Below are 26182 nucleotides of genomic sequence, written 5' to 3' on the forward strand. Positions count from 1 at the left end.
CCTGGCTTCCAGCTGCTGTCCCGGGCCTGAGCGGCTGCGGCCGCAGACACAGCCCTTCTCCTGGCAGCTGCTTGGCTTCCCAGGACGGGCACCCAGGAGGCCTCGCCCAGCACCACGTGTCCAGGGGCCCGGGCTCCGGGGCCAGGCTGGGTGGTCAGGGCCTCGCCCGAGCTGCGGGGAGGCGGAGCAGGACCCGCCCTCTCCCGCAGCTGTGCCCGCTCTATTTAAGGCATTCCGCAGCTGCTCCGCTGCATTCCCTGGACGGGCCCTCGTTCCTTCCTCCTCACCGCGGGGCCGGGCTTGGCAGACAGCTGGGAAGGCCAGCGAGGGAGGCGGGCTCTTTCTCCTGGGCCCTGGGGCCAAGCTCCGGCTTCTCTGCCCCCTACGCTGCCCACCTTGAAGGAGACACACCCGGGCCTGGCCACTCCTTCCCCCATGCGTGGGGCCCTCCTGCTGCCGACCGAGGTGCACATGGCCTTCAGCGCGGGGGTGGGGGGGGGGAGCGTCTGCTCTTAAAGGGGGAAAGAGAAAGGGACCCAGTCTGCAAAGTTCAGAGGGTGCCTGGATGCCCTCTGGGCCCATGCCGGGCACGGGGAGGAGGCCAGGGCAGAGGGGGCTTCCAGGTAAGATAGCCAGGTAGGAACACTCCTGCTGGAGGGCCCGCCTTTGTCCCACCAGAAGAGAGACATCTAGCCTCACACAGAAGCAAATTCTGCAGGCGAAGGGCTCAAGGCACAGCGAGAGTCAAGTTCACGGCTCTATCAGATACAAGTCCCTCAGCATCTCTCAAGCTCCTGCCGTCCCCCAGGGGCTGGGATGAAGGCGGACAGGATGCAGTCACCAGGGAGCTCACAGCCAGGGACAGCCAGGGGGGACCTTAGTTTGTGAGGTGTCCTGGGAACACGGCGGGGTCGGGGGGTGTCTAGGGGGCCTTTGCCGAGCTTGCCCTGCCTCCCTAATCAGATGGTGGCTCCCTCTCCCCCACTCCACACCCTCTGACCCCATCCAGACACTGCTGGGGCACATCACCGCCTCCCTGCTTCACTGCTGACCCCTCTCTCCCTTCAGACTTGGCTCAGAACTCACTTCCCCGAAGCCGACTCTGCCAGCCTCCTCCACCCTCGGCCCTGTTGGGGGTCCCCGCTGTTCCCTGTGGAAGTGACATCATCCCTCCTCTGTCCCAGCCCCTAACACAGGCCCGGGGCAGCGGGTCCCTGATACACCTGGAAGGCTCCAGGCTCACCTGTTTGCCCAAAGCCACGCCCACCGCCAGAGGCATGGGGGCCGGACACGCACCTTCCTCAAGGCTCCACCCACAACCAAGAATATTTCTAGATGGTTTTTTTTAGGGCTGCACCCGAGGCATGTAGAAGTTGCCAGGCTAGGGCTTGAATCGGAGCTGTAGCTGCCAGCCTAGGCCACAGCTCACAGCAATGCCAGATCCTTAACCCACTGACAGGGGCCAGGGATGGAACCCTGGCAAGGAGTGACATAAAGTGATGGCTCAGAACCAGCTGGCCCATGGGATGGGGCCGTGACACGCCCCCAAATTAAGCTGGGCGCCAGTGGGGGACACCCCACTGGCCATGCTGCTGGGCACCCCAGCTTCCCCCCCACCCGGCCTCCAATGAGCATCCAGAGACAGCAAAGAACCAGACTGATGAGTGAGCGGCCAGTGCCCGCCTTATAAGGCAGCCTTGGGGAAACTTGGCCGGTGGAGCCAGGGAGGTGGCTCCAGGGGGGAGGCAGAGCCAGGAGCCGCCACGCAGACAGGGTTCTGGGTCCTGCAGCCCAGCCCCAACCAGAGCCCACGAGAGGGGCAGGAATGATCCCAGAGGACAAGAAGGAGGGGGGCAGGGGCCAGCAGCCTTGGAAACCGAGAACCCAACAAGCAGAGTTCTTGGTTGACCAGGAAAGTATCTGTTTGGCCCCTGGGGGTGTCTCGTGGGGTCGCTGCATCCGCCTGCAAGAGGCACAGAACAGACGCCCCCATGTCACTCCTCCTACACTGTTCTATGGAGCACCTGCTTTGCCCAAGTCACTCGGGGCCTCCTGAGAGTTTTTCAGAAGAAAAAAGACAACAGCCCTACCCTCAAGTAACCTAGAATCCAGGGACTCTTTTTATGCTAAAAAATTATCTAGCAGGGGAAAAAAGCTTCATACACAAATAATTTACATTCCAAGCCATACACATGATATTATACATGAGGAAGATGGAAAAAGGCACGGGAATCAGAGGGAGTGAGGCTACTTCCAGCTAGCGGGAGAGGTGTCCTTTGAGCCGGGCTTTGAAGGATGCATAGGAGTTTGAAAAGCAGTGCTGTGAAGAGGAGCAAGGTTGGGGATCAGGAGGTCAGGGCAGAATTCTAGTGAGGAAAGGTGACCATGAAGGACCAGAGCAGAAGGAGCTGGGGAGAGGGGAGGTACGAGCTGGACAAGAGAGTGAATCCATTGCGGGGGGCGGGCTGGGTAAGTGGGCAGTGAGGGCTCAGTGTAGGCATGGATTTCATCAGTGCTGGGCTTTATGGAGGTCATTTTAGGAGCAGCTCAGCTGAGGTCCCAGAAGACCCTGTTCTGCACCCACAGTCACAGCCTGGAAGGCTTCCCGGAGGTGGAGGGCTGAGGTCTCATTGGAGGGCACAGAGCTCTCCACCTCCCTGATGCAGCACCAGCTGGCCCTCAGGGGTGAGGGGTAGTGAGCCCGGGAGGACAGTCAGAGCAGGACCTGTGAGCTGGGGGGCTTCCAGGAGCTCCCAACCCAGCCCCCCATGGAAGAGAGGAAGGCGACAGGAGTGTCAGGTGGGCAGGAAAGATGGACAGGAAGTGAGGCCGAGGGACAACAGATCTGTGCCTGGAGGGAAGGGACAGGCTGAGACCAGAGGAGGGGAAGGAGGGAACAGCGGACAGAGCCTCAGGCCAGGGGCTGGTTGCGGGGGGCGGACTCAGACCTGGGGTCCCTCCGAAGTCACTGCAATAGATTCGGGGAGCACCTCTCCATCAGAAAGGCCCTGCCCTGCACCCAGACCTGCCCAGGGCCTCAAGTCCAAGGCCGAGTAAGGGAGGGCCACAGCCCCAGGCCACAGGGGGCCTCCTTCCTCCTCCCAGCCCACTTCGTGCCCCTGTAACTTCCAGGCTCCCCACAGTGACTTCCAGGGAGCTGCTATAAAGGAAAAGGTTCCTCCTGGAGTCAGCCGCCTCCCCCAAAGCCGAGCATCCTTCCTCCTTGCAGCATCTGTCCGACCCCCGCGTGGTCCAAATGCGCCTACAGGTTCTCAGCCCGAGAGCCCTGGTCTCAGGGAGCCCCCTCCCCACCCAGCCAATAAGACATGCACACACGTGACGGACACACACGCTGACCCCCAGCTCGAGGAGCCCCACGGGTGGAAGGACAGCCTCGCGGGCCCACGGACCTCTCCATGGACGGCCGGACTCCCATCTGCACAGAGAGGGGCTGCGGGTCCGGGCGCTGGTGCCCAGCTCGGAGGCTGAAACTCTTCTCCCCAGAAACACCGCACAGCCCCGCCCCAGACACCAGCCTCCCCAACACCCCTGGACTGACCGCGGCCTCGGCCGGGATCCTCCCACCCCCCACCCCTGCGCCTGGCCGAAGCCTTCACGCTCCAAAACTCAGCTGAGGAGGCCTCAGCTCCCACAGCACCGCCCGCGCGCTTCCTCGACGGCTGTTCACATCCTGTTCCCTGGACAGAGCCGGCCCGACTGGTCCCTGCGGTCCTTGCCCAAGCCGCAGCCAGCGCTGGGCAGGATTCTTATACATGTGCCAGCCCTGACGGCCCAGGCCAGTGCCACCCTGAGCGGACCCCCTGCCTGCCCCCCAGAGCAGGACCACCCCCTTGGGGATCCAGCGCCCGGGGGCACCGAGATCTGGGTGGCGATGACCCCGTCTCCCCAACTACTTCCGTTCTGACTCGGCCGCGTGTGCACCCCTCACCCCGGGAGGGGCCGCATCCGGAGGCAAAGGCCCTGGACCAACGATGACCGTGAGGCAACGGCCTCCCCCCGACTCCCCAGACACCAGCCAGGCCTCGTCCCAACACCGGCCCCACCGTGCCTGGCACGCGGTGCCTCTGAAGGGTCACGTTCATTCGGGGAGACACAGACCGGCACACCCGGGCTGGAAGGGACCTCTGAAGGTCCTCTGGTCCCTGCTGCCCAGAGCGTGGCCCAGCGCTGGGAAATCCAATCCAGCCCCAGACCCCAGGGCAGAGCCAGCTGCCCGCCCCCAACCACCCAGCACAGATGACAGGTGCCTTGCTACTCACCCTCCTGGCTCCTGGGGGGAGCCTCAGCCACGGGGGGCTGGGGCTTGGGCTCCAGCCTGCTCTGCAGCTGAGACATCGGCGTGGGTTCCGAATTCTCCAGGGTCTGGGGGGGGATGGGGGAGGCGGGCGCCTCGGCTGGCTTGGGCACCTGGATCTCGACCCGCTTGGGGGCTGCGTCGGCGGCGGGGGCGGCGGGCGCCTCGGGGGTCTTGGAGCTGGGGGTCTCCACCCTCCGGTGGGCTGCCTCCTGGGGCTTGGCTATGCTGATCTCCGTCCTCCGGGGGGTGGGCTCTGGCGTCTTGTGGCCCAGCACCTCAGCCCGCTTGAGCCCGAACCGGGACGGCCCGGTGGGGCCAGCGTTCTCGACCTGCTTGGACGAGATGTCGATGGAGATCTCCGTGCGCCGAGACACCGGCTCGGCCTTGGGCCCCGCGAGCTCGACCCTCCGCAGGGCGGCCTTGGGGGATCGCTGGCTCAGGGAGTCTACATGGCGGGCCGTGGGCTCTGAGTTCTTCACACCCAGGTCCTGGAACTTCTGGGTGGAGCTGGCCACGGTGGCCCGGAGCAGGGGAGGCTGGACCCTCCGGGGTGGGGTGGAGTTGGGCGTCTCAACCTCCTCGACCTCAAAAGATCTTTTCAAGGCTGAAAGGTAAAGAGAGGAGAACATGATGAGCAGCGGGCTCCGGAACCACGGGGCGCATCCTGCTAACGGGGAATCCTGGGAAGTCGCAGGCGGGGATGCTGCAGCCAGGACCCCGGGGAGACTCCTGCACCGTCCTCCACCCTCAGCAAGCAAAGGGGACAGTCTGCTAGGGGACTGAGACACCAGCAATCACTCGTTCTGGGAGAGAGAGAAAGGGCTGAAGCTTGGGGAATGTCCTCTGACCTCCGTGTCGGCTGGGGCTGCGGCCCCACCGGTTACACTTTCTATAAGGATGCTCTGGCTCAAGCGGAGCCTTCGATTTCTTTCCTGTCATGGTCTCTGCATCCCTCACCTGCACCCAACACAGACACCACCAGCAAACGCCACCACTGCCAGCAGCCGTGGGGGGACCACGCCCCCATAACAACAGCCACAACCTAACCAATCAGAATCCCCACGGGAATGACACCATCCTATCAATAACAGCATGAACAGCCAGCACGGGAACTTTTTTTTTTTTTTTGGTCTTTTTTCTTTTTTTAGGGCCGCACTCGGCATATGGAGGTTTCCAGGCTAGGGGTTGAAGCGGAGCTGTAGCCGCTGGCTTCCACCACAGCCACAGCAACGCCAGATCCAAGCTGTGTCTGAAACCTACACCACAGCTCATGGCAATGCCGGATCCTTAACCCGCTGAGCGAGACCAGGGATCGAACCTGCGTCCTCACGGATGCTAGTCAGATTCGTTGCCACTGCACCAGGACGGGAACTCCCAGTGCAGGCCCCTGTAACACCGGCAAGCCTTGGGCTTGTTACTGTGCACAACCACACTGACTCCCCTCCTAGCCCACGGTGTAAATAATACTACAACCCCCTGATACAGAGGTGGAAACTGAGGCCTGGTGCTTAGGCAATGTGTCCAGCGCCCCCCCATCTCGGCCAGGATCTGCTCCTGCGAGGCGGTGAGGACAGTGCCCAGGGAGCCGCCATCCATCCCCACGGTCCCTGCAGCCGCGCCACAAACGAGAACCAGCTGCTCCCAGTTACAAAGACAGAACAGGAAGGGGCCACGTGGCAGGAACACTCACCAGCTCCTCCCCTGCAGGGCCCACAGCCGGCCCTCAGAGACCCACAACGCCTCTCCCGCCCCCTCTGCACCTCGCCTCGCAGCCCCAGGAGCCCGGGATGAGGTGGGACCCCGCCATCTCTGTCCCTAGCCCCCAAGACCAGCTCTCAGGGCCATTCTGGGCAGCTCCACCTCTAGTCTCCTTCCTCCAAAGTCCAACGCAGCCCAGTCTCTCCCGTGGGCAGTGCCTCCTTCAGAAGACCCGGGCATGGGGGGGTGGGGGGCGCCTGCATGGGTGGGTGGCCAGGGGAATGTGTGCTCTGGATGTGGGGGGAAGCGTCCCCAGTTCTGATACCTGGTTGTGTAAAGTTCCCCAAATGTGGCACTCTGGGGGACCCTCTCAAAGCCCTGGGCACCCCTCCTTCTGGGCAGGCCCAGAGGGCACAAAATCCTGGGCTGCAAAGCTCAACCACGCCAGAGGCCCTCCGGGGATGGGAAACGCCCTCCAAGGAGGGAGCTGTGTAGATTTCAGGGGCGGGCAGGGCACCACACACCTTCTCGGGGACACATCTGCTTTTGAGCGTCACTGCCACCAGGCTGGGATGTGGGCCCAGGGAGGCCAGAGTTCTAGATTCAGAAAATCTGGAAATCTGGATTTTAAACGTAACTTCCTAGTTTTTATTTATTTATTTATTTATTTTGTCTTTTTTGTCTTTTGTTGTTGTTGTTGTTGCTATTTCTTGGGCCGCTCCCGCGGCATATGGAGATTCCCAGGCTAGGGGTTGAATCGGAGCTGTAGCCACCAGCCTACGCCAGAGCCACAGCAATGCGGGATCCGAGCCGCGTCTGCAACCTACACCACAGCTCACGGCAACGCCGGATCCTTAACCCACTGAGCAAGGGCAGGGACCGAACCCGCAACCTCATGGTTCCTAGTCGGATTCGTTAACCACTGCGCCACGACGGGAACTCCCTAGTTTTTAAATGCTGGCATAAACCAAGAAAAACAACCCCTTTAAAAAACACTACGAGGGCTGCCTTCAGTCTATGGGCCCTGCCACAACCTCGGGTGGATACTCTGCATGGCCAGGGCAGCAGGCAGGTACCCGTGCAGGGACTCCACCAGGGGCTGGCCAGCAAGCTAACTACAGGGTGCACACCGAAGTGCCCGGAGAGAGGTCAAGTGCCTGTTAAAATGACCAGAAAGTCCAGGCTGGATGCCCGGAACTGTGCCCTCTCAGAGGTCCCAGGGCCTCCCGAGGCATCTGGTCTACCCCTGCCCCAGCGCGCTGTCCACCGGTCCCTGATGGTGGCTCCCGTCCATCTGGGCACAGGCATTTCCAGGCGTCCTTGTGTTAGTTCCTTGGGGCGGAGCTGGGAGAACAGGAACCAGGTGGATGAGCGTCTTTTCCCAGGTTTGCCCACGAGATAAGACCACCTCTTCCCGGAGTCCCGGCAAGGTCCGCCCCAGCCCCCGTTTGGAGAACCCCTCCTTGGGGAGCCCATCTGAGGGCACCTCCAACTTCGACCCACAAATTAAGACCCGGTACTGAAGCCAAGGGCTCCCTGACTCGGGCACCTGCTGTCCAGACTTAGTGATGAGTGTGAACCAGGTCAGTGCTGACCAGAGCCGGCTTGCTCCCTGGAACCCCAAATCCACATAAAATGCACCATCCCGCCCCAACCACCACCCTCTCCTCTCTTTGGCTGCTCTGTGTTTCTTTCTCTCTTTTTTTTTCTTGGCAGAAGTTCCCAGGCCAAGGATTGAACCCATGTCACTGCAGTGACCCAAGCCATAGCAGTGACAATGCCGGACCCTTAACCTGCCGAGGCAGCAGGGAACGCCAGCTCTGCGTTTCTCCTGGCACGTGCCGCCCCTGGCCCCACACTGGGTCACGCTGAGCATCCAGCTCCATCATCCATCCCCACACTTGCTGCCCGGCACCGCCACCCCGTTAGTCTAGCCTGTTCCCACCAGCAGGACGGTCCCTGCTCGGCAAATGAATGTCCAGGGCTGGCAGGGCTTATGCCACTCCCCCACCCGCTCCGAGGATTTCACGTCCCCCGAAAGGCAGGCTCACTCCTGCCTCCTCCCCAAGCCTGCTCTGGCCCCGTGCATTTCACACCACACCCTCCGTGTCACCCTGGCCGTCCCCGTCTGCTGGGACGGTCCTCAGGGCAGGGGGGGGGTCCCTGGGAAGACAGCCCGAGGTCCTCTCCCCCACTACCCCACGAGCCAGCTCTCCAGCCCTCCTGGGGGCTCACATGCTTCCTCTTCTGCACAAACTAAAGGCCAGACCGGATCACAGGTTTGGAAGCAGGGGCGCAGGACAGGGAGGCACGAGGCCTTCAACCCCATTCCAGCCTCAGAAGCCACACTTTTCTCTAAGGTTCTGCAGTGGGTTGAATAGCATCCCCCTAGAAAGTACGTCTGAGTCCCAACCTCCAGAAGCTGTGAAAGTGACCTCATTTGGAAAAAGAGTCTTTGCAGATGTAACAAGGTAAGGGAGTTCCCGTCACTGCTGAGCAGAAACGAATCCGACGTGGGTTCAACCCCTGGCCTTGCTCAGTGGGTTAAGGATCCGGCGTTGCCGTGAGCTGTGGTGTAGGTCACAGAGGCGGCTCAGATATGGTGTTGCTGTGGCTGCGGTGTAGGTTGCAGTTGCAGCTCCGCTTCAACCCCTAGCCTGGGAACCTCCATATGTGTGGCCCTAAAAGGACAAAAAAGATGTGATGAGGTAAGGGCTCAGGACAAGACCACCCCAGGCTTAGGAGGGGCTCTGGGTCCTATAAATGTCCTTAGAAGAGGACGCAGAGGGAGCAAGAGACACAGAGACGGTCAGGTGACAACAGAGGCAGAGGCTGCAGTGATGCAGCCACAAGCCAGGATGCCCGGAGCCACCAGAAGCTGAAAGAGGCCGGGGGGACTCCCTAGAGCTTTTAGAGAAGGCTGGCCCTGCCGACACCTTGATTCTGGACTTTAGGCCTGCAGAAACATGAGAGTAAATTTCTGTTGTTTGCGGTCATTTGTTACAGCAGCCACAAGAAGTTAACTCAGAGATCACTAAAAGGATGAAACCTCTGGGCTGCAAGACTGTCGGGGGGCCTGCCCGCTGGGGCCGTCCCCCCGACTCTGCACCCGGCCCCAATCACACTCAGCAAAACATCCAGCAGATGGACCGACGAAAGCATGGCTGAGCTCCTGAGCTGCTGCCCTCAGGGATCCCAGGAGGAGAAGCTGCCTCCTTTTCCCTTTCCTGGAATCACACAAACCTCGGAGGGGGACGGTGTCGCAGGAAAGACACCGCTCTAGCTTTACACCGGAACATTTGGTGATGAAACGAGACCATTTTTTTGAGGCAGGCTCTGCAAAGGACACCCCAGGAGCAGCTGCCTCTCTAAGGAGGACACTGTGACATAAACAGCACCCAGCTGGGGAAATGAGGCGAAGCCAGCAGGCCAGGGTCCTTTGGCATCCCGACCCGCATGGGAGCCCTCCAACAGGCTCCAGCTCCTGCCCACACGCACACACGGCCGCCCCTCCCTCCCCAGGGCTGAACTCTCGGTTTTCTTGATGGAGAACAGGAATACCCCACCCCCACCCCACAGGGCGGATTTTTTTCACTGCATTCCTCTTCCCTCCCTGCAGGGAGGCAGCCCAGGGTGCCCACGGGACCGTGGAAGCTGGCGAGAGCGCTCCTGAGCATGTCATTTTGGAGGTGGGAGACCCCACGTGACCCCACGGCAGCTCTGAGGTCCAGCTGTCCGAGGGGATGGACTGGGCCGAAAAGTGGCCTTTCACTGGGCAGTGGTGGGGCTGCGGAGGGGGCGGGGGGCGGCGCTGGGCTGCTTCCTTTTGTCTGCGGGCACCAGATGTGGGGCCAGCCTGTCCTGGGAGGTCCCCACACGGCCCCTGGGAGGGAAAGTGACTGCCATCCCCCAGAGGATGTCACCTCTGCTCACACCACTTCCCCAACAAGAATGCCCCCCGGCCAAGCCAGGCTAGAACCTCGCCTGCTCCCCAGGGCCCTCCCCCTCGAGCACCCCGAGCCCAAAGACTGTCATGCCCTTTGGCCCAGCGCTGGGAAGCAACCCCCAGGAAATAAGCAGCCGTATGGAGAGATTTATGTCCGGGATGTTTGCATCAGCACGAAAACAGCAAATGCTGGAAACAATTCACGTTTACGCAGATTTTCTAAACCCGTATGCCGAGTCCTGCCAAGTCATCAAAATCACGTCCTGAAGATGAGAAACGCTGAGAAGACCAAGCAAAACAGGAGGGACAGAGAGACGTCCGCGGGGGCCTGACTTCATCGCACACACATGTGCAGGGCGCACGCACACGCGAGGGAAAGGCCGCCTCTGGATGGAATTAAGGTGCCTGTTTACGTCATCGCACTTTCCTGCCTTGTCCCAACGTGCCTGCGTGAACGTGGGTCGCTTCATACTTTCAGGAGATCAAACCATCCACAATGCTCTTCAAACACAAACCTTGCTGAGAAGAGGGGAGGGTGTGGGTCGCGGCGGCTCCAGCCCGGCCTCTCCCCTCCATCGAGCACCTACAGTCTCAGCGGCTACGGGGCCAGGCCGCCCGCCTGCCCTTGGGGGTCGGCGCGGGAGAGGCCTGGATCTGGGCCTGTTTAAGGAGGAATGCGCGGCACACAAGAGCCCTTTGTGAAGGCCCGCAGGCTGCCTGCCCGCAGTCCTGTCCCCCTTCCCGCTCACTTCCTGCTGCGTCTGGGGAGGGGACATGGGGGCGAGCCACAGAGCCCTGCTCCAGCCTGGGACAAATGTCATGCAAAACAAAAATGCTGGAAACCAAGGTCAAAACAAAGCCATGGTCAGTCCCCTTGGGAGGAACGACGTGGCCGCCACCCAGCTCAGGGGTCCGACTCTGGGCTCAGGCTCCAGGAGCACCGGCCATGGTCAAAGTGAGTCTCTTCCAGGCCGCAGCAAGTGGGTTCTGTCCAGAGAACCAGAGGACACCTGAGAGCCGGGCTCAGGATGCAGGACAAAAGGAAGGCACCTCCCTGCTCCCTGGCCTGAGTCTATACGACAACCCTCCCTAAAGGTAAGCCCACGGCCACCAGGATGCAGAGGGGAGTTCCGAGCACCTGCGGCCACTGGGGTGGACTGGACGCAGCCCCGCTGTTCTCACTCTCCTGTGAGGGCAGCAGGGAGCTGGGGCTGCAGTTGCGGGGACAGGCGTCCTCCAGGGCAGCAGGTGCACCCACGGGCTGGTTCCTGAAGCAATAACTCCTCCAAAGGAAAGAAGCCCAAGGCCACAAAAGCCAGACTTGATCCCAGCAAAAGGGCGGATTCACTGGGAAAAGAGGGGCAGGACAAGGCCAGGGGACAAGTCCAGGCAGAGGGCAGGACAGGACAAAGGCCCTACATGCCTCCGAGGAGCTGAGAGCTAGCCGGACGCGGGGGCGGTGGGGGTCCTTGCAGCCTAGATGCGGATGGGGCTGCTGCTTTCAGGACCTAACGCAGGGGCTCGCACAGGGGGCAGCTTGACCACGGTCACCTCTGGGCCCACGCTCTGCGTCTGTCGTGCTGCAGATATGGACACAGCGGTGTTCGCACAGCCATTGTGACTGTTGCTGGTATAACTACAAACAACGACCCAACTCTGGGGAGGTGAGCACGCGTGCCTGTGTGGATACCCCACCGGAGGCCGAAGCTGAACCTGCCTTACCCACGTCCACCACGCCCACGGCCAGTATCTGCCCTTGTGCCCGAGGGCATCTCCTGGCGCCCACCCAGTGCCCAAGCCCTGAAGGCAGGAAGGGGTTACACTGCTCCCCAGGCCCACTGCCTTTAGCCAGAAACTGGAGGGTAAACACCGGCTCCCCCTCCCCGGGCGCTGGCATGGCTCTGGGGGCATGTCGCAGAGTCCCCAAGCAGCTCCCCCCTCCCGTCGTGGTGGCACGCCTTTGAGCCTCCTCTCCGTGTCTCGTTCCCATGCTCTGGAGTACGTGGGATCGCCCATCCCTCGAATCCTTGTCTCAGGAGCTGCCTCTGGGGGCTCAGAGGGGGATGGGGAGGGGCAGGAGGGCAGGTGGGGGAGGCGGGCTCGGGGCAGGGAGGGGGACACAAATGGGGAGAGTGGGAGGGGGTGTCCTCTGGGAGCAAAACCCTCCAGAAGGAAGAGCTTAAAATAGACACCGTGGCTGTGCGGGGCCTGGACTGGTGGGCCGGCCGGGGGTGGCTCGCAGCCCGGTCAGCAGTGCGGGGGGTGGCCCGTGGCCCAGCCAAAGGCAAAGTCCAAAGACAGGAAGAGAGGAGGCACGGCCCACGGGCACCCACAGCTCAGAGCCCCCCCCCGTGCCCCGCCTTCCCCAGGCAGGCCCCCGGCTGTGCTGCGACGTCAGACAGCCTAGGAACGCAGAGGTGCCAGCCCCGATTTGCCTCTGGCTCTAGCTTGGGGGCCAGGAGCCAGCACGGTGGCTGAGGGCACCAGCCGCCTCGAGCTCATCTGCACACGTGCCTGAAGGGCCCACACAGCCCCCGCTCCCTGGCCTGACAGCCTGCACTGTCCCCCCATCGATGGTCTGGTCCTCTGGGCAAGGAGGACCCAGCGCAGCCAATTCTGCTTAACCCCGAGGGGCTGCTCAGGGCAAGCCACAGTGTCCCTGAGAACCGCGGGTCCACCAAGGGTCTCTACGCCCGGGGAGACCCCCCACCCCCGTAAAAATGTGAGGTCAACCCCTCCGCCACGGCCCCCAATTCACTCTGATGACTGACTTTTCCTTGGGCTGTTAGGACGCGGGCATCGGGGGGCCTCCCCCGAGGAGGCCCGGCCCGCCCCCGCCCTGGAACAGCCATGTGTGAAGGAGGCCCGCTGTGCCCGCCAGCTGGGGTCCCAAGTTGGGCCAAGAGAAACAAGCAAGCCCCCTCCTTCCTTCCCAGGCGGCCACTCAGCACACGGGGGACCCTCCACGCAGCCCTTCCTGCTCGTGACATTTCCGGGCACAAAAAGAGTGCAGAGGCCGTAGGGAGTCCGGTGACCCCCGGCCCCCTCAACTCGGGACACGAACGAGACCGCCGCTTCGGGCAGAGGGCCCAGGGGCGGCTGCGGTCAGCTGGGCCTCGGGATTCCAAATCTGCGTCCTCAAGCTCACTGTGCTCATTTCTCCCCAGAACAAGCTCTCGCACCCCGGCCGGCGAGGATGCCGGCGGAACCAGCCCCAGTCCCGGCCGGCCTGGCCGCACAGTCTAAGCCATCCAGGATGGGTCCTGTCCACTCCTTTACAAGGGCTTCCGAACTTCGGTGTCTGCAGAGGACACGGTCCCGTGGCAGCCCCCAAAGGTGTGTCCGAGTCCTACCTCCCGGGGCCTGGGAAAGCGACGTGGAGAGGGGTCTTTGCAGATGGAATCAAGGTAAGGATCACGAGGTGGGACTGCCCTGGATTAGGGTGGGCCCTGGAGGTGCCATCGGGCTCAGCAGTAATGAACCCGACTCATAACCACAAGGATGCGGGTTTGATCCCTGGCCTCGCTCAGTGGGTGAAGGATCTGGCATTGTCATGAGCTGTGGTGTAGGTCACAGACAAGGCTTGGATCCCGAGATGCTGTGGCTGTGATGTAGGCCGGCAGTTGCAGCTCTGATTCGACCCCTGGCCTGAGAAAAGGGGGGGGGGGGCAAACGCGATGACAGAGACAGGCAAGGAGAAGGCCGTGCAGAGACGGAGTGATGCATCCAGCAGCCAAAGACACCAAGGGTCTCGGCTGTCACTAGACTCGGGGAGACGGGCCTGGGACAGACCCTCCCCCAGGGGCTGCAGTAGCCCAGCTCTGCCCACGCCTGACATCTGACCTCTGACCCCGGAGCTGGGAGACCCCACTTCCATGGTTTGAAGCCCCCCAGACGGAGGCCCTGGGCAGCCGCAGGAAACGAGCACAGCAACAGAACACAGCACGGGCCTTTCCGTTCCGCCTCTGCTGATGCCGAATGGAGCCTCTTCCTGCGGTGAATCACCAGCTCTGGGAGGGCACGCAGTGCCGAGGGATGGGGCTGGCTGGCGGGAAGGGGCCGCTCCCCTCCCGGCCCGGTCAGCCGCTGGCTCACCCCGGCCCTGCACAGCTGCCGAGGCCTTGGCCCAGCGGCCCCTTCCTGCTGCTGGCCGCCCCCTGGCCTGAGCCTCCCCCACACCTTCCTGGGGCAGGGCCCCTGTGTCCAGCCCACCTGGGACATCCCAGCTCGCAGCTGTTCCAGTGTCATCAGTCAGGGCACCCTGTTCACTCCCAACCACGTCCCCATCGGGGCCAGGAGTCACCTGGTCGGCCTAACCCAAGGCGGGTTCCTTACTGGTGTTCCCCTCCCTCCATGGAGAAGGGTCTTGGGGTGACGGCTCTGGGGATCGGGGAGCTGTCTGACAGCAGAAACCCTGACGGGCCTCACGGGACCGCCACCGAGCAACCTCTGCTCCAAGAAATCTCCCCACACAGAGAAAAACCACAACAGAGGCTCGAGGAAGCCGCTTCCCGGCCTGGGGCCTCTTCTCCCTCCGGCTGCCCCCCAACCCCCGCTCCGGCTGCCCCCCAACCCCTGCTCCGGGCCCCCGGGTTCTGGTGACACCAGGAACAGCCACCCTAAGATACTGGACTTCCGTCTTCTCTTGACAAAATTAAAGTTAGGGGACCTGGGTGCCTTGGGAAGGACTTGTCCTCCCAGGTCTCGGGCCAGCTGGGGGCTCTCCCTGCTGGGACAGGGCTGCGCAGAGATGCGGGCCAGATAGGGGAAGAATGTCCTGACCCGGGGTGGGGACACCGGGCAGGCGGGCGGTGACCGGGCCTCTCAGGCCCAGGAGGAGGGCCGAGGTGCGGTGGCCTCGGGGGGAAGGGAGGGGACAGAGGGCCTCGCTGGCCTCTGAGGGTCAAAGGTCCCGTGATAAATGGCAGCAGAGGAGCAGAGGAGGCAGCCCGGGAGGGGACTCACTTCAAAACCAGAAGCCACAGGCTGCAGCGCCAAGGGCTCAGAGGTCACAGAGCCCTTTAATCTGCGCCCCCTCCTCCAGCTGCCCCAGACACCCCCAGGGGAGGGGGTCCTGTCTGGACGAGAGAACTGAGATGCTGCTTCCAGGTCTGAGCACAGCCCCTCCTGGCCCCTGAACAAGAGGGTCCCAAGGAGGGCGGTGCCCTGGATGCCACGCGGCCTGGCCCCCGACCCCGGACCAGGGTCAGCCCAAAGCTCGCTCCACTGAGAGGCTGCGGACAAGCGGGCCTGCCCACAGCCGCTGTCCCCTGCCGGTCCTTTCTCATGCCACCGGGCTTGACGCAGACCGGGACCAGGACACCCTGGGAAAGCTGGAGTCAGTCTTGGCTCCAGGGCACCAGGCCGGGCTGCCAGGTCAGTGGCCAGTGGGACGGTCCACCCGGTGGACGCCTCTTCCCCTCTCTGTTCTCAGCCCAGCGGGGGCGGCCGTCCCCGACCCACGGGGCCGAGCAACCACCCCGCTGCCTGCTGCGGGGAATGGCAGAGACACTCAGAAAATGCAAAAAGAAAAAGAGCCTAATACCAGGGGCCGCTCGGCCCAGTGAAGGGACAGAGGGACAGAGGGAGCCGTGCTGTGGCCCGAGGGCGGGAGCAGGAGGGGGGCTGCCCAAGCTCACAGGCGCTCTGGCCTAATTACAGGGGACGGTGACCCCAGGGAGCAGGGTTCAGGCCCCAATCATAGCAGCGCCCCCGAGTCCAGCTGCTCCCCAGGCCTCCGAGGAGTGGAGCGGGTCACAGCACATGACCCCGGCTGGCCAAGCGGGCTGGGCGGCCGCAAAGCCCTGCAGGCACAAGAGGCTTTGGTCTCTACCCTCAGAGACGTGGGGGCGCTTGGCAGAGAAGAAGGGGTCCAGAAAACCGAAAGGAGGATGTGGGTTGGTTGTGGGGGACAGGCCACAGCGGACACTGAGACGATTCTGGAAGGGGCTCCTGGGGCCGCCCACCTGTTCCAAGGACCCGCTGGGGGCTGAGCGAGGCCACTCCAGGACCCTCTCTCAGGCCTTACTGGGCTCTCGCCCCCCAAAAGACAGGTCCGTGTCCTAACCCCGGAAGCCGTGCCTGGGACCTCGTTAGGCGAGAGGGTCTTCACAGATGGAACTTGGAGCCTCCTGATGGTATCATCCTGGGTTTAGGAAGGACTCTACATCTGAGAGAGTGTCCTCATGAGAGCGGGCGTGGGCACATGGGGAGCAGAGCCTGGAGGGATGTGCCTACCTGCCCAGGGCGCGAGGACCGCAGGGCCGCACCCCCGGGAGCGGGGGAGGGGCTGGGCGGAAGAACCAGCCCTGCCCACTTCCCGAGTTCAGACTTTGTGGACTAGGAACCGTGCGTGGGCCCCCAGCCTGGGGTCTCTGCTGCAGCCGCAGGACACTCGGGCTCACTCCATCTCTGCAAGGCCTCCCTGAACTGGCCACACAGCTGGCCTGCCCTTCTGCTATACCTGCCAGTGGCCACCTGGCCACACCTTCCAGGCAGCAACCAACTTAATCTTTTCTCTGTACGTTTGTTCTTTGAGCGTCTGAGTGTTCATCCGTCCTGCACAGGTTTCAGGGCAAATCCCCTGCAGGACAGAATGGACCCATCTTCTGAGCAAGGCAGGTGCTGTGCCCCAAACATCCTCGGAGGGCGACCAGCCTTAAACAGGACACTGCAAAGCATCCACCTGGGAGGGCCTCTGGGGCAGGTAGTGTGGGAGCCTCTGGCCGCGGGCCTGCTAAGCTGCAGATGATAGATAACCGACCTCCCCCGCGGGGCCGCGCCCCATAAACAGACAACCTCTCAGTTCCGCTTCTGGCTGCCGGAGAAGGAAAAAGTGAGAGTGGGTATGGTGAACTCCAAACCCTCCCTGCCAGAAAGCACTATGAGGGGCGCCCCCAGCCACCCAACGCAGCCCCTTAACCTCTGCCCTGCCCGCCGGCCACGTGGGGGCCTGGCTGCCAATCACCCCCTCCTGGAGTCCTGCCCTATGACGTCCCAGATGGCCAGGCCTTTCCGGCCACCAGCTGCAGGGGACATGGGGCAGGGAGAGGGCCCAGCCCCCTCCCCATGCACACCCACACCTGGGAAAGCCGGAGTCCCCGACAATCACAACCAACCCATCCAGCCCCAAAGTCCCTGGGAGTAGGGTGGCGGGGTCCCGGCGCAGCAGAGAGAGCGCCTGCGAGAAACGGGGCTGCAGGCGAGGGTGACTCTTTCATCTAAAACTGGAGCCCTTCGGCGGCCAGGTGGACCTCGGCGGGAGAGTGGGCAGCTCCGCAGGCGGCCCAGAGCCGGGGCTGCTGGTCGAGGCACAGAGCTGTCACACACGTCATCTTCACTCCCCGCCCCAAGCCAGCCAGTGACCGGTGAGCCCTCTGGCCTCAGCATCCTGGTGATGGACTGGAAGGCCCCTTCCAGCCGGGATGCCAAACAGCCCCACGAGGGCCCTTTAGGGGTCTGCCACGAGCCCCAAGTTCCTCTCACTGCTCGTGCAACAACAGGCCGAGGAGTTCTGAACACTCAGCGGAGCTGGAAGGGCCTGGCCAGGGGTGACAGGGAGGGCCAGCCCGCTCCCCCCGAGGCCGAGCCCGAGGGCCAAGCTGCACATGCAACTGCGAGCGGTGCTGGCAGAGGGGGTCCCCACAGCTTGCTTGTTTGGGCAAAGCCGTCCCTGCCCCCAGCACCCCAAGCCAGAGCTGGAAAGACCCCGCAGGACCCAGGGCTTGGCTGCTGTGCGTTAGTGAACTAGTCACTTTCTGGGTCCCTCAAACCAAAGCAGGAGGTTGGGTTGGGTGAATTGTTTTTCTTTTTGACAATGAACTTTAAAAAAAAAGTATCTAATGGGAGGTCCTACTGTGGCTCAGCAGGTTATCAACCCAACTAGTGTCCATGAGGACGTGGGTTCGATCCCTGGCCTCGCTCAGTGGGTTAGGGATCCAGCATTGCTGTGAGCTGTGGTGTAGGTCACAGAAGTGGCTCAGATCCCGTGTTGCTATGGCTGTGGTGTAGGCCAGCGGCTACAGCTCTGATTCGACCCCTAGCCTGGGAACCTCCACATGCCTCTGGTGCGACCCTAAAAAAAAAAAAGAAAAAAGAAAAAAAGAAAAGCAATACAGGACATTTTTGTGCAATGCAGAAAATTTGCAAAACACAGAGAAAATGAAGAAAAAAAACCTCTATAAACCCACGACCCAGATAACCGCTGCCAATGTTTGGGGAAGGCCCTCCCAGTCTTTGTGTGCAGACAGACGTTTGCACTGTACACACAGACACACAGGCTCGTGGAGAGACGCAGCAGCGGGCAGCTCGCAGCTCTATGTCATCTTGCTCTGTCTCTAAATTCCTTTGTGGTTCCAACGTTCTGGCCTCAGATCCTTCTCAGCTCCAACTGACGGTCAGACTCTCATTTCTGGAGCTTATTAAAAAGCAGAGCGCTGGTGCCCACCTCCCCAAGGTTCTATCAGGAGGGCTGGGTGAGCCTGGCACCCCAGGGTGCCCTCCCCAGGCTCCTTCTGCCCTCCCGTGGGCTCCCAAGCCTCCTCTCCCACCCCCTCCTGCAAATCCTACAGGAAGACGAGCCTCAGCACCCAACTGTCTGGGAGGCAGCCCTGGCCAGCAGCCCCACCCACCCCCACTTTCCCCCAAGGCACCCACGGTCTTTTGTCCAGCTCCTGGGTGGGTCTTTGTCCAACACTGTCCCATACTGGGCGCTGCTGGGACAGAGGCCTGGGTGACGAGGCGGTGTTTGGGTCCCAAGGGCCCCCCGTCCGCCTGAGGCTCACAGTGTTTACCTTAGCTGCCAGGGCCTCCAAGGAAACAAGCCGGAGAGACTCAGGGCTCCGCCAGCCTCTGCCCTCCTCCCTGGAACAGCCGTCACACGCCTCCCAACAGACTGTCACCTCCTACAGGCCCGAGCCACGTTCGTCCATGCTGACCCCTGCTACAGACCCAACATGACCCCCCAGAGGTCCCAGGTTGCATGATACTCCCCCAGGGTGCTGGCATTAGGAGGTGGGGCCTTTGGGGTGATGTGGTCATAAGGGCGGAGCCCCGCAACGGGATCAGTGCCCTAAAGACCCCTGCGAGCTCTCTCCCCGCTTCTGCCCTGTGCAGACCAGGTGAGAAGACGCGTGAACCTGGAAGCCACCTCCGCCGGGCAATGAATCTGCCGGAGGCTTGACCTTGAGCCTTACATGCTGTGCAAGCCCCCTGTGTGGTCCTCCTGTCACAGACTAGGACAGGCCCCCGTCCCACCAGGGCCTCAGCCCCTGCCTGCCACGTTCTCTGTCTCTGCAAAGTGTTTGTGGCCTTGAACCTTGAAGACTCAACATCTCCTGAGTGCTCAGCACACACCAGGCATGTCCCTTCTGCTACGGCAGCTCATGCATGTCCCATGGCCACTCAAAGACGAGCGATTTACCCCCACGCCCATTTTACAGATGGGAAACTGAGGCACAGAGAAGCTAATGTCCAGCTCAACATCACGGCGTGGGCAAGGGTGAAGCCACATCAAGGCAGCACGCTAAAGCATCGCACCGCTCTGCCTCCAAACCCCGCCTGACCCCCTGAAAGCCAGACTCTGAAATCCATACGCCCACTACACGCTGGCACTGCACCCAACTGTGCTGAGCCTAGACACGCCCTGCAAGGCGGGCCCGCGGAGTGCCATGTCCCAAACATGGGCACCCAGCGAGAGAGCAGTGAGACTGGGATGGGAGCAGAGGCGGCCCCTGCCAGACCCCAGGCCCTGGACCCCGCTGCTCCCGCTCACCTGCCAGGCAGACTCCACCCCAGCCAGGCAGGGTCGGCCCTGTGAGGGGGCACCAGGCAGGTGTCAGCGGTAGGGAGGGACAGACAGGTGCAGGCGCAGGGTCAGGAACACTGGGTCCGTCTCGGGCCAGCCGTGCCCTGCAGAACCTGTCCACCTCGCCGGGCTCTGGGACAGCCCAGAGACCGTGTACGGGAGTCTGTGTGCCTGGGGCGCGGCGCGTGCTAGGTGCTCAGTAAGGGGGTGCGGATGGGGAATAAGACCCGCAGAATCAGAGGAAGTGTCTGTGAGCGACAGGGGGCAGCTGGAAGGTCGGAGCCTAAAAATCCGGGAGGGAGGCTGGAGCCCAGCAGTTGGCTCCAAGGCAGCTGCGCTCAGGACCCCGGCTCCATCATTTAAATATTAGGAGAGATGTAAATATTTGAGAGCACACACGCCCACCGGCCCCCAGCCTCGCCTCACGGGGGAGGGGGGGCCTGCAGTCAGGGAGGGGGAAGATGCACACACGCCCACCCCTCCCCCAGCCGCCCCAGGACTTGGGGTGGGGGCGGCACCAGGGACGGAGGGGACCCAACCCGGCCTTCCCCTTCTCCGCACCGGGCCTGCCAGGCGCCCCGGGGCTGCCAAGAGTTCCTTTTACAGCTGAGCAGAAAAGCAGAGCAGCCCTCTCTGAGGAAGGCAAAGCTCGCCACTCCGACCTGCCCCCCCACCCCCCGCGGGGACACACCACGTGTCCCTCGCCCCTGGATTAGTCACCACCCCGGTCCCTCCCAGCTCTCCGACCAGGCGGAAAGGTGGAGCCAGGAGCCTCTTCTCGCCCCCACCTATGCTCACAGGCACAGCGCCCTCCCACCACCTTCCCCGTCGGGGCCCAGGGCACCTACGCCAGGTGTGGGCATCGCAGTGTCTTCCACACAAAACTACACGTCGGCAGAAATCACAACAGGAGCCAGCCAGCACCATCTGCCGGGAGACCCCGCCTGGAAACTCCTAGCCAGGTGCTCTTCCTCCAGGAAGACTTCCCGAACCTCCCCCTCTCCTGGGCTCATGGCTGGACCCCCCCAGAACACAGAACGCGCTAGGGCTTAGCTGGCGCCCACGGACAGCTGTTGAATAAACAAACGTAGGAGGTGACTGCCTCTCCCACCCCAGCCATCCTCCTCTGGCCCCAGAGACAGCGGGTTCCAGTACTGAGCTGAAGGGGAGACTCCAAAGCCGGCTACTTTGCAGAGCGCTGCTCCCCTGACGTGTAAGGAAGGGAAGGCCGCCCCTCCGGGCCCGGTGTGGAGCTTTGACTGTAGATAACACCCGCCCCCCGTGTGGAACGGAGGCCAGAGAGCCCTGCTCTGGGCCAGCTTCCTGCGCCCAGGGAGGGCCGGCCGGGGTACAGGATGAGACCCAGCCTGGGAAGTACGGAGAGTCAGCAGGCGGCTGGCCGCCAACGGGACGGTCAGGACCAGAACACAGGAGGGGGCTAGGCTGCAGGAGGGGAGACGGCGAAGTGGCCTGAATCTAGGCCCACCCTGCCAGGGATGTGCTCTTCCCGCCAAAAAGAAAGATGAGACTGTTCCATCAGTTCACCTCCTATAGGCAGAGAGGGGGCCATGTGTGTTCCAGTGGCCCCCTCCCATTCCCGGGGGGACCCTCAGCTGCAGCCCCCACAGGGCCCCACCCCAGGGGACAGTCTGAGGCCCATCCTTCAAGGGCAGGGCGGGCTGTGGGTCTGGGGCGGAGAAAGCCAGACAGAATCATGGAAAGAGACCTGACACCGGCTGCAAAGAGCTCAGAGTTCCAACTCCCCGTACAAGAGGGAGAACCGGCCCCAGGAATTCCCAGGTCCGTCCCACTGAGATCGGGCTGCAGGACAAATCCAGCACCTCCCTCCAGCCCATTCCCCGCAAGACCCATCAGGAGGCGGGGTACTCCTACCCCCTGTCTGTGCCCATGGAACCACCACCGATCCCCAGCCTGCCAGTCCCTCGGAGGATGCGGCTGGGGGAGTGGAATGGACGGAGGTGGGGGCTGTCACCTCTCCTGCCTCCCCTCCCCATCCCACCTGGCCCTCCCAGGAGGGGATTCCAAGTGCTTGAAGGCTGAGGCTCCCAGCCTTGGGGACAGCCCCCGCCTTGGGGACAGGGACCCGGAGCTTTAAGCCGCATGTGGACAGGACACGCGAACGTGTTCAGGGCCAGGTTTCCTGATATTCTGGATTTTGCAGCAGCTGCAGACATGGGCTTCCCCAGCTGCCCAGGGACCGGGGGACCAAAAAGGCTGGAGCCTGGGGGGCTCCGCCTCCAGGAGGGGCTGTCGGAGACTCAGGAACATGGAAAAGCAGGCCAGGGGTCTGGGAGGGAAACAGCAAATACAAGAAAGAGAGCGGGTTGGAGCCTCAGTCCCAGGGTCCCCTCCCTCCTTACGGCCCACGCTGTCCGGGGGTGGGGAGGGGGACTTGCTGTGCAGATTCTCTGCTGAAATCAAAGCCATCCTCCTGTCCCTCCGCCTGCATTTCTGGGCATTGGCAGCACTTTTTAAAATGACAACAAACTTGAAGTTTCTAGACTGTCTCCTGGTCCAGGCTAAACGGAGCCTCGGGGCTCTGTCCAGACCAAATTAAACAACCCGAGCCCAGAAATGCCCCAGGCGCCGGGGGTGTCTAGGGGTCAACCGCTGGGTCTGTTTGGCCCGAGAGATTACAAATCCTCAGCCTTCTGGGACCATGTTCCAGAGAATTCTGGCCCATTCGGTCTCATAAGCAACTTAGCCTCCAAATTTGGGAAAAACCAAGAAGACTTGGGAAAGATGGCCACTGTTTGGCCATTTTTCCTCAGTGGCTTTGTCAAGAGAAGGCAAAGGGATTCCTTCAATCCCATCCCCGGGGGGCCTGGACCGCTAATAAATCTCCCCCCAAAGCCCCTGCTTGCTCAGCTCCCCTCACCCCACGCCCCAGCCACCATTCTACACACAACACCAGGTCTGCCAGGGTTTAGAGCCTGCACCCATGGTTGCCCTGGTCTGGCCTGGCAGGAAGGTGGGACTCCTGGTTTGGGGGCCACCGGGGTTCCTTTGAGCCTGGCCCCCAGGTCCCTGCGGCTGGCCCTGTGCTCCTGGCTGTGCCCCAGGGAGCCTCTTCTGAGCAGCAACCAGCCTGCCCAGCACATGAGTGAGGGGCACTGGGCTGCTAAACTGGGGGTGGGGGGTATGCAACAATAGTGACGGCTGAGCTGAACTGGGCATGGTGGGGGGGGGCCTCTGAATATGACCGCCCCCCACCTCTGGACATTCAAAGAGGAGGACAGAAGAGGCCCCATTCTGCTCTGCCAGCACCAGGACCAGGACGAGGGCTGCAGCACCCCAAGGGGTATGTCAAGGCCACAGTCACCAGGCTGAGAAGCCCATGGCTGTGGCCCCCGCAGGGCCAGTATGCCAGCTGCACGTCAGTACTTGCCTTGGCAAGGCCCCGTCAGGAACAGGCTGCCAGGCCACTGCTTCCACCAGCCAGACAGCCTGGGCCACAAACGTGGCCTGAGCAGGTACCTGCCACATGCTGGGCCCCGCGTTCCAGCTGTTCCTTCCTCCAGGCACAGGGGCCCCAGCCCGCACCCCCAGCAGCACAGGGGCGCAGAGCTAACAGAGCGAGCTCAAGGCACACAGCTCTCTGTCATCAGGAGCCCTGGCTCGGCCCCCGGCCCCAGATGGGACTGTCCTCCCAGCTTCTGATCTGCGACACAATCAGGAGCTGCGAAGGGCTGCCAGCGGAGGAGGGCGCCCGGTCAGCACGCCCCGTCCCTGACACCAGCTCCCGGGCGGACTCCCTTTCAGGAAGGCTGGCAGCCAGCAGAACCATGACCCCACTGTCTCCAGGGTCAGGTCGCCTGGCATACAACTGTGTCGCCGTCTGCAGGACGGGCCCGGGGCCACCCACCCGGGGCACTCCAGGGTGGGGGACGCAGAGAAGACTGGGATGTGACCTCCCTGGTGAAGGGACCCTGTGGCCTCCCAACCCAAGCCTCCAAGTTCTGACGGTGACACGGTGTGACATCTCCAGGTCCAGGCCAGGGCTCCCATGCTGGCCAGAAGCCCAGTATCTGCTGGACTCAGAGGGACCCCCCGGCAGGCTGTGAATCCGCCTTGCTAGCCATGCAGGCCAGGCTCCCTCACCCCCCACGAAGACCAGAGACCTTCCTGTGGCCTCTGAACCCCTTCCCCTCCATCACCCAGACTCCTGCATTCGGGTGTCCACAGCCACCCCCACCTTGGGCTCCAGCAGCAGCCACCACACTCCCGGATCAGGAGCGGGCTCAGTGCTGTCAGCCACATCCCGAGAACAAGCCACGGACAGAGCAGTTTATTTATTTATTTTTTGCTTTTTAGGGCCCCACCCCCAGAATATACGAATTCCCAGGTTAGGGGTCAAATCAGAGCTCAGCTGCTGGCCTACACCACAGCCACAGCAATGCGGGAACCCAGCCGCATCTGTGACCTACAACACAGCTCACGGCAACGCCAGATCCTTAACCCACTGAGTGAGGCCAGGGATCAAACCCGCGTCCTCATGGATACCAGTCAGGTTTGTAACTCGCTGAGTCACAACAGGAACTCCCGGACAGAGGGGTTTATAGCCCCACTCAACAGGGGGAAACTGAGGCACAGGGGCCAAGACACCATCTGCCACCCATCTGTCAGGCAGCAGAATGAGCCTGCCTTCCTAAGCGGCGCACTGCGGGCCGGGCTGTGCAGCGTCACTTTCCCCAAATGCCCTCCCCCTCAGGATGCAAACTCTGCTCCCGAGTCTCTTTCACACCTGTCTGAAGTTCATGTCTTCCACGTTCACCCTGCCTCGCTGGCCCCGTCCAACCCTCCGCTCAGCCAATTACAGAGACGCTTCTGCCACCTGCCACCTGGCATGTGCGTGTCTGCCAGGCCAACGCAGGGCTGCGGTCAGCAAGCCCAGCTCCTCCCCTCCAGCTGAGTGACCTCAGCGCCACCGTGGCCCCTGCCTCCTGCCACAAAGGTGGGCACTGCGGGGAAGCTGAATTCACAAGAGGCCTTGGGCCTTGCTGAGAAGCAGATTCGCCCCTCTCGAGGCCCGCTGGCATTAATTAAGGGCAGATCCACTCCCATCACCAGGCTACAGGCCCTGTCATCCTGGGAGGACAACTGGACCCGGCCACCCAGGGAGCCCTTGTCCCGGAGGCGTCTGGGCTCCCAGACAAACAGGTGCACCTGTGCGATCCTATCTCCCCAGGGGACACTTTCCCTGCCCTCTGCCCGCTGCCATGCTCTGGGCTCAGAGCCTGCGTGGCCTCCAGGCCCCAGCTGGGAGGGTCCCTTAAGAGCACGGCAGAGGGTTCAGAAGGGCAGACGCCTCCTCAGGGGCGGGGAGGGCACGGCTCTGGGGCCAGAGCTCCTGGGTCCTGCGCCAGATTGTGTTTCAACAAACTCAAGGACTCTTAGGATTCTCTCGGCGCATGCAAATCTGGGTACAGCGAACGCTGCTGGGGAAAGTAGGCCAACAGCTGGCACTTGGAAGGGCTTTTGTTCCACAAAGACCCGCGTTGTAATAGCAGCTGTGATAACAGATTTGGCCTGCGCTGACTAGGGAACACGCTGTCCGGCTGCCCCTGAGCCTCCAAGGCCCGGGAGCTGGATAGGCAAGGAGTCGCCCATCACGCGGGGGTGACGGGCGCTGAGGCCACCTGAGGCCTGTCTGCGCATGGGCAAAGTGGGAAACAACCTAGAAAAGCCACATCAGCAAAGGACAAAAGATGCTCCTTGCTGCGCCACGGGGTCTCCAGAGAGGCCAGAGAGCCCTCGACGAGGGAGGGCGAGGGCCGGTGTGGGAGGCTGGCGTCCTCGGAGGACACTGCCCCCTCTCAGTCCCAGGGTGGTGGTGGGGGGAGACCTGAATCCACAGGCGCATCCAAAAGAGCAGACAAGCTGAATCCCCAGGAGCAGAAAGATCTGCCCCCAGGCTCCGGGGTGGGGCGGGGACCTGGACAGGCAGGAATAATAGATGCAGGAGAAGGGCATCCCCCAGGGGAGGGCGCAGATGTGCCCAGGATATGGGGCATCAGCAAATTTTAACTCGGGGCACTGCTCCTCACACCCACACCCAGACACCGGGGGCAGAGCTGCTCTGCCCTTCAGGGCGGGTGGCTCTAGCCCAGCCGCTGCCCTTGAACCAACCACACCTCCAGGAAACACCCCATCAGGATCCCAGTCTGCTCAGGCTGGCGGTCACCCCCAGCAACGCCCGGCTTTGGTGGTGGCCCCTGGGGCCTCTGTCCTTCGAGCCTCGGGAACCATGGGGAGCAGCAGCCACCGAGGAGCTGATCTTACCTGGTAGAAACCGGGACGCCAAGTGGGCAGCCCTGCATCGGCCCCACGGAAACAGAGCAACGCTCCAAGCTCCACCACTCCGGCTGCCTTCCCAGGCGGGTCTGGGCTCCCG

General features: G+C 62.5%; 1 protein-coding gene and 1 long non-coding RNA gene across 4 annotated transcripts in view; both read right to left on the reverse strand.

The window, feature by feature from the left end:
- SEPTIN9 (septin 9) overlaps positions 1 to 26182 on the reverse strand; it is a 151872-nt gene that overhangs the window by 64928 nt on the left and 60762 nt on the right. For all 3 annotated transcript variants that reach the window (XM_084983705.1, XM_084983706.1, XM_005653856.4), the window contains one exon: positions 4281 to 4922. In XM_084983705.1, coding sequence (XP_084839831.1) covers positions 4281 to 4922 — 642 coding nt within the window. The remainder of the gene's footprint in view (positions 1 to 4280; positions 4923 to 26182) is intronic.
- On the reverse strand, positions 17764 to 23125 carry LOC146397992 (uncharacterized). Its single transcript, XR_014820838.1, has 2 exons — positions 21227 to 23125; positions 17764 to 20207 (listed from the first exon to the last, which is right to left on the reverse strand). It is a non-coding gene; the product is annotated as an uncharacterized LOC146397992 (long non-coding RNA).

Source organism: Sus scrofa, chromosome 12 (assembly GCF_054392235.1).
Source record: "Sus scrofa isolate SSC_HxYL_T2T_F1_AM1 chromosome 12, Sscrofa_HxYL_maternal_Yorkshire_Landrace_v2.0, whole genome shotgun sequence".
Classification (NCBI taxonomy): Eukaryota; Metazoa; Chordata; class Mammalia; order Artiodactyla; family Suidae; genus Sus; species Sus scrofa.